At 39.1% G+C, this 6,685-nt stretch overlaps 1 protein-coding gene across 1 annotated transcript in view; it reads left to right on the forward strand.

Moving 5' to 3' along the window:
- The window catches only part of LOC106477607 (post-GPI attachment to proteins factor 3-like), a 48,114-nt gene that overhangs the window by 11,501 nt on the left and 29,928 nt on the right, over positions 1-6,685 (forward strand). The window contains exon 3 of the mRNA XM_013938153.2: positions 1,921-2,073. Coding sequence (XP_013793607.1) covers positions 1,921-2,073 — 153 coding nt within the window. The remainder of the gene's footprint in view (positions 1-1,920; positions 2,074-6,685) is intronic.

Below are 6,685 nucleotides of genomic sequence, written 5' to 3' on the forward strand. Positions count from 1 at the left end.
GTGTACTTATTTCCCAAAATTCCTCATGAAACTAGGACAATGGAGGGTGCTCATACCATCTGCCTTGGCTCTAGTATATGGCCACTGTTGAGATGGGATGTTTCACAAGATCACTTGAGGTATCCTCATAAGATATTTATTTATCTGACTACTGTCCAGTCCAGACTGTACCTATTCCATGGACTATCATGGAAAAGCCATCACCAGTGGGTTCTCTGCCTGCTTCCTTGGCTTGCTCTTGCTGGCTTTTCAAAATAGGGAAACACAGTCATCCATTGCACTGTCTCCAGTAAAAGACCTTTCTGGCTGAAATGGGATCGATGGGTATCTGGGTATTTTCTTCGGGTGTCTCCACCAAGAATTCTCCCCCACTCCTTTTCTTTTTGAGTGGAACATGAGAGACCTTTGCCTATTATCAGTTTCTATCTGCTAAGGTGGTCCACCCTGACTGCTGGGGCTAATCAGTGGGAAGTGGGGCAGTGGTAACACTGTTAGTGTAGTGCAGGTCACTCCTCTTATAACTATATGTATAACATTGCCACTAGTGCTCTCCTCCTGTGGCCCGAGTCTGTATTGTAAAGTGGAAATTAACACATTATATGATACTATGCCACCTTCATGCTGTCTGCACCTGTTCAGTTGAGGTGAGCACACATCACTAAACTGTACCTTTCTCCTGCAGTCATGTCTGTTCAGTAAAATTGAGGTGATCACTCTTTATACACATTTGCCCTTCTCCTGTAGACATCATCTGTTCAGTTGAGTGACATGAGCACATACTAAGAAACAGGACCTTTCTCCTACAGCTGATTTCTGTTCAGTAGTGTCAGGGGAGCATAATATACATATTTGCCATATTCCTGTGGTCATCACCTGTTGAGTTGATACAAGCATGCACAAACAGATTGTGCCTTCTTCCTGTAACTGATATCTATTCAGCTGAGTCAGAGTGTGCACACACACACACTATGGCATGAATCTGTGTCCTCATCCTGCAGCAGTAATCAGTCCAATAGTCTGATGGTAGAGTTGAGGTGAGCACAAATTATGGTGTGAATGCTACACATATTGGCTCTCTGACATCTTGTGTGTAAGTACTCAGATGGCCATGTTCTTATTCTATACATTCCTGCAACATATGAGACTCATTTGCCTCTTCCTCTTATTTTCCTGGGTGAAGGGTTAACCCTGGAAGAGATGAGATACAGTCTCACACAGGTATGCCCCTGTGGAACCTCTGCTATTGGATGTCATACCCCGTGTGTTTCCTTTGGGTACTTTCTGAAGGGAACTCATTTAGGCAAATCTATGCACCAGCCCATTCACCACTTCAACATGGGATTCTAGCGTAATTGTGTGTAGTGGTGGGTATAATTTTGGAACTTAACATTTTCCTTACTGAAAAATGTATTTCCAATAGATACTCACATTTTCACACATCTTTCTCCACACTTTTGGTGCATCTTAGTATTCCTTGCCTCATCAAAGAAAGAATATTCATTAGTGCAAAAGCATAAAGGGAGTTAATGTGCAGGGAAGTGTGTTGCCCTCCTATTCATGGAAAGCTTTTGCTGCATAATAATGTCATTATGCAGTAGTGCAATTCACAAGAAAATCTCATGGGAGTTGCCTAAAGCTTAGTGGCATTCAAATATGTAAGGCAGATGTACAGGGAAGATAATTTTGTGGAGAGGTGATTATTCATCAGAAATACATTTTCAGGTAAGGAGAATGTTAACCTTTCATTTTATTGGCAGTTAGGTGAATAATTATTACTAAGTTTTTCAAACAAAATTTGCTAAAGAAGCTATATTTAATGGCATAGCATTTGCTCTACTTTAATCTCCATTATTTAAATATGATGAAAATCCACAATATCTGTAACTCCTACATTAATTTGAAGATTTTTACTTTTTTCAGTGGCCTTTCATTAGACTTTGGGGTATCCAGGAGCCTGCATCAGTATTTTTTTCTGTTCTGAATGGGCTCAGCCACCTAATAATGTGGAAAAAATTTAAATTAAAAGTCCCAAAAGATGCTCCTTACTATAGAATTTGGTCAGTTCAAGCTTTGGTAAGTTTTTTAAAGGTGTTCAGTTTAATATAGCTGGTAGTGGACAGGAAATACAAGATATAATAATATAAAGAAAAAGGAATACAATGTAAAGTAAAAGACATAATACCTGTATTACTTCCAAATACACATATATAATTAGTGGCTCATTGTGTTGAGAAAATGCTGTTTTATTAGTTTTAAAAAGTTATAACAAATGGAATGAACAAAAAGATCAAACCTTCATTGTTTTTTGAGTGTAACTGAAGAAAAGAATTTCATGAAAATAAAGGTTTTTGATTATCTGTAGTTAATATTCAACTCTTATAAATGAGTAATTGTTAATATATGATGAAGCATATTATTAAATATTTTTTTTACAGTGTGTTGTAGTTGTAAGATAAAACTTATTGTAAGCTGCTAAATTTAATTGAATTTGATTAATGTATATATATTTTACTGTAGTTTACACGTACTGAAAAGTGGCTTATCTAACATAATGGCTTCTTTAAAAAAAATAATTTTACAATTATGGTACATACAACTTTTGTAGAAGTGTGTTATAGGCTACAAAATTAGGAGCCTTTGTGATTTCCTATTATTTCATTTGGGTATATTCAATGAAATAATGCAGTGCTTTGATAGATAATTTGTAACTTAAGGAACAATTAAAATACTGGCCAGCAAAATTTGTGATTTACATCTATTACTGTTTCTGTAAACAGTACTGATTTGAACATTACCATTTTTTAAAAGAATCTTGTGCTTTTGTTAAACTTTTTATTTAAAACAATGTACTGTAACTTTGAATTTTGAAGATATACTACCTCCTCTCACCCAAAGTTAACTTGACCTTAATTTTCCCTCTAAGCATTACTAAAATTTTTAACAATGCACCAGTCTTTTATATCCCCTTTCATTTTTGCACCATTGCAGCAACATGTGCTGATCATGTGACTACCTCTCCACCAATCATATTTTGCTACCTATACTAGTGCAGGTAGCTCCCTCTACCATTGCAGCATGGCCAGGTGGTTAGGGTGCTTGACTCGCAATCTGATGGTCATGGGTCGAATCCCCGTCCCACCAAACATGCTTGCCCTTTCAGCCGTGGGGGCATTATAATGTAATGGTCAATCCAACTATGTATTGGTAAAAGAGTAGTCCAAGAGTTGGTGTTGGGTGGTGATGACTAGCTGCCTTCCCTCTAGTCTTTCACTGCTAAATTAGGGACAGCTAGTGCAGATAGCACTCATGTAGCTTTGCGCAAAATTCAAAACAAACCAAACCATTGCAGCACAAACCTGATATTCTCAATTGGTACCCTAGTGTATAGACATTTGTTTTAACTCATTCCTCATATGACTACAAGATTTTGATTGTGCTTGATCACAAACTTGTATCATTTTCAACTTCTTGTGTTTGTTTTCCATTATTTCCACTTTTTTGTTTTAGAAATGTTTTGGTTTCCAAATTCTACTTTGCCATATGAATTCAAGATTTAATATGGCAGATGATGAAATTCCCACCATAAGTAGAATGCTAGTCCCCAGGTCTTAGGATTGATGATGTCTGCTGGGGAAGCACAGACTTTAGTTTGTGGGGAATTCGTGTCTTACGTTTGGCCGACGATTTTTCCTTTCATGTTATGATTTTTGTGAAGAGGGATGTAACTACTGTGTGGAAATTGTCATTCCGTTGTATTTTTTACCTGTTAACATGCCTCCACATAATGTGCTGTGTTAGGTCTTTGGATTCTCTATTACTTGGATGACTGGCTTCTGCTTGCTTCTTCCCATGACCCGTAAGTCATACTCCCTCCCAGTATCTTATTCATTTGGGGGTTCTCTTCACTTCCCGTCATGGTTGAGCCCAGCATTTTTCACTTCGGCTCTGGGATATGGAGCAGGCAGTCACGAAGGCCCTATCTTTTCCTTCTCTCTCTCTGTGCATGAGAGGTTCTCTCTCTTTTAGGTTTGTGGGCTTCCTTGAAAGCTCTCATTTTCTTAGATCGAGCACACATGCATTTCCTTCATTGGATGCTTCTTGCTTAGTGGAACTTACCCCAAGTTCCTTTGGACTATCCCATCTCCCACCTGGGATCAGGGCCAACCTTGCTTGGTGGCATGACAGGGACTTGACCACAGTGGGGGTGGGTTCCCATTTCTCCACATCCTACCAAATCTCATTTGTTTAGAGATGCTTTCTTGGTGGGCTTTTTTTGATTCTCCAAGAATGCCAAATTTTTTTCCCTTTTTGTTCTCCAGTTCCTCACTCCTCAGCTCTGGGGTGGATGCTTTTAGTTCAGATTGGGGTCTTCACCTATATGTCCACCCTCCAATCACTCTTCTCTCCTAGGTCTTTTCCCTTATCGAGATCACTTCTTGTTGTTTTCTGTGGTTGCTCCATATTGATTGGCTCAGATATGGTTCCCTCTGCTCAGGCAGTTACTGGAGCTACAACCACTGCCCTTATTGCTCTTCCAACAACTGCAATTGGATGTTTTTCATCCCACCATCACCACATTCTAGCCTCACGTGTGACTTTTGTATGGTCCCGTGCCTCAACTCTGGGACTTGCCCCACGTGTAGCATATTTCTTCTCCTATTAACCCTTCCTTCTTGTCTATGTACCAGAGGCTTTGGTCTTACTTCAGTCTTTTGTCTATTGGGCATGGCTTCTGACCATCCTGTCCTTCTGTTCTTCACTTGTCCCAGTTCTTCCTCTGGTTGGTTGTTCAGGGTTTGTCTGTTTTAACTGCTGCTATTTTTAATGCTGCCCTGTCAAACACCTTCCTTTCTCCTGCTTCTTTTCCCTCATTTTCCATTTTTTCTTCTGGTCCATCCTTCACATTTCTTTGTTCTGCTGGTTTGGATCTCAGTGTTGTCCTTCATGCCCTGTCTGGTTCTCCCTTTGAACCCAATGCAATGTGTTTTTTGTATCATTTTCCCCTTAAGACCTATTTCTTCCCCCTCCTGGCATGTGGTTGGCGTCGTTCTGATAGTTATCCCATCAATATGTCCTGCATCCTTTACCATTCCTCATATGTTATCCACTATCCATATTGGACCTTCCTTCCCAGGACATTGGTTGCTCAGGAAGGTTGTTGGGCCTACTTCTTTACTTTCCTTTTCCCACCTGTTCTCCCCTTCGGATGCAGATTGTCTACTTTCTCGTTATATGTTATATGGCTCGTACTGCCTCCTTTCATAGTTCTTGTTCCTGTCTCTCTGTTCCACAGAATTCCTCTGTTCGTATGACCTTTTCACCTATTATGCTTATTGGTCAGGTTCATCAACTCATATGACTGGCATATTCTGACGTGTCCATGGACAGTCACCATCTATATCATGTTTCTTCACACTGAATTTGTCATCAAACTAGTGCTTTAGCTGCTTGCAACCTCCATCATTTGGAGGAAATCGTTCAGGCTGGTATGTGGACAACTCCCAATACATTTGACACCCTTTATCTGCACAACGTAGCTGTGTTTTCCTTGAGTGGGTATCGTCTTCCTCCTGTGGTGATTCTACACACATCTGTTTGCCTTTGCTTGGGGAAAGTTACTATATTTTTCTTTTTTTACATTAATTCATTGATATACATCACATTTTAGGATTCCACCTGGTGGCAGGTGTTGTCTGGTCAGGTATGCCAAATGTTATATCTTGGCACTAAATCTGTATATTTCCATAATGCTCACTGTGGAGATGGGCTGTTTCTGTAAGACCACCGACCGATTATCCAGGTGTATGTATATATCTATATATTTTTTATTATTGTCATATATAAAGGACTATCACTCATGGACTTTGTGAGTAAAGCAGATAGGGATTTTTGCCCATCCCTACTGACTTGAGGTTCTCACAATTGGGTCTTTCTGTTTTTCAAAATAGAGAATTGTAGACACCCATTGCACTGTCTACATTGTGTTGATCATCTGCACTCCCCAGCATGTATTCCCCCTACCCTTTTCTTCTAGTAGAGCACAGGAGTCCTTAACACTTCCAGTTCCCAGTCATTGTGGTGTTGTACCATGGAGATTTCCTCTGGAGAGGGATTCGTAGAATAAAACGAACTTCATAGTCATATGTACCCATTCTATGAGAAGAGGGCTATTGTTGTTATATTTCATATTATATAGTAATGTGCTCAGTCCAAGGCACTTCTCCTGGATGTTTTTATGCCCAGGCTGACTGCACTTGTTATTCACAAAATAATTATATTTTTTATGCAAGGTGCTTCCACTGGATGTTTTCTACCCAAATGGACCACACTTGATATACTCAATAGTATCACAAGGTGCTTCCCCCAGATGTTTTTTGCCAGGGCAGACTGCACTTGTTGATCTCTAAATATTAAATGTTTTGTTTTGATATATAAAAGCAACATTAATTTCTTGATGACCTAATATCTCTTCCGACGCGGGGTCAGTCAATTTGACCGAGTCACTTGACCTTCTGTACTTGTTTATAACTCTCTATATATTGGGTATATCTTCACGAAATTTGGCAGTTTTTCAGTTAATATTACAAGTCTTTCACATACAAAAAGTTATATTTCTTAGTGAAGTACTTTTAATAAAATAAAATAAAATAAAGTTTTGTCCATGAATATATTGAGTACTTGTTTT

This window comes from Limulus polyphemus, unplaced genomic scaffold (genome assembly GCF_000517525.1).
Source record: "Limulus polyphemus unplaced genomic scaffold, Limulus_polyphemus-2.1.2 Scaffold167, whole genome shotgun sequence".
In the NCBI taxonomy this organism is placed as follows: domain Eukaryota; kingdom Metazoa; phylum Arthropoda; class Merostomata; order Xiphosura; family Limulidae; genus Limulus; species Limulus polyphemus.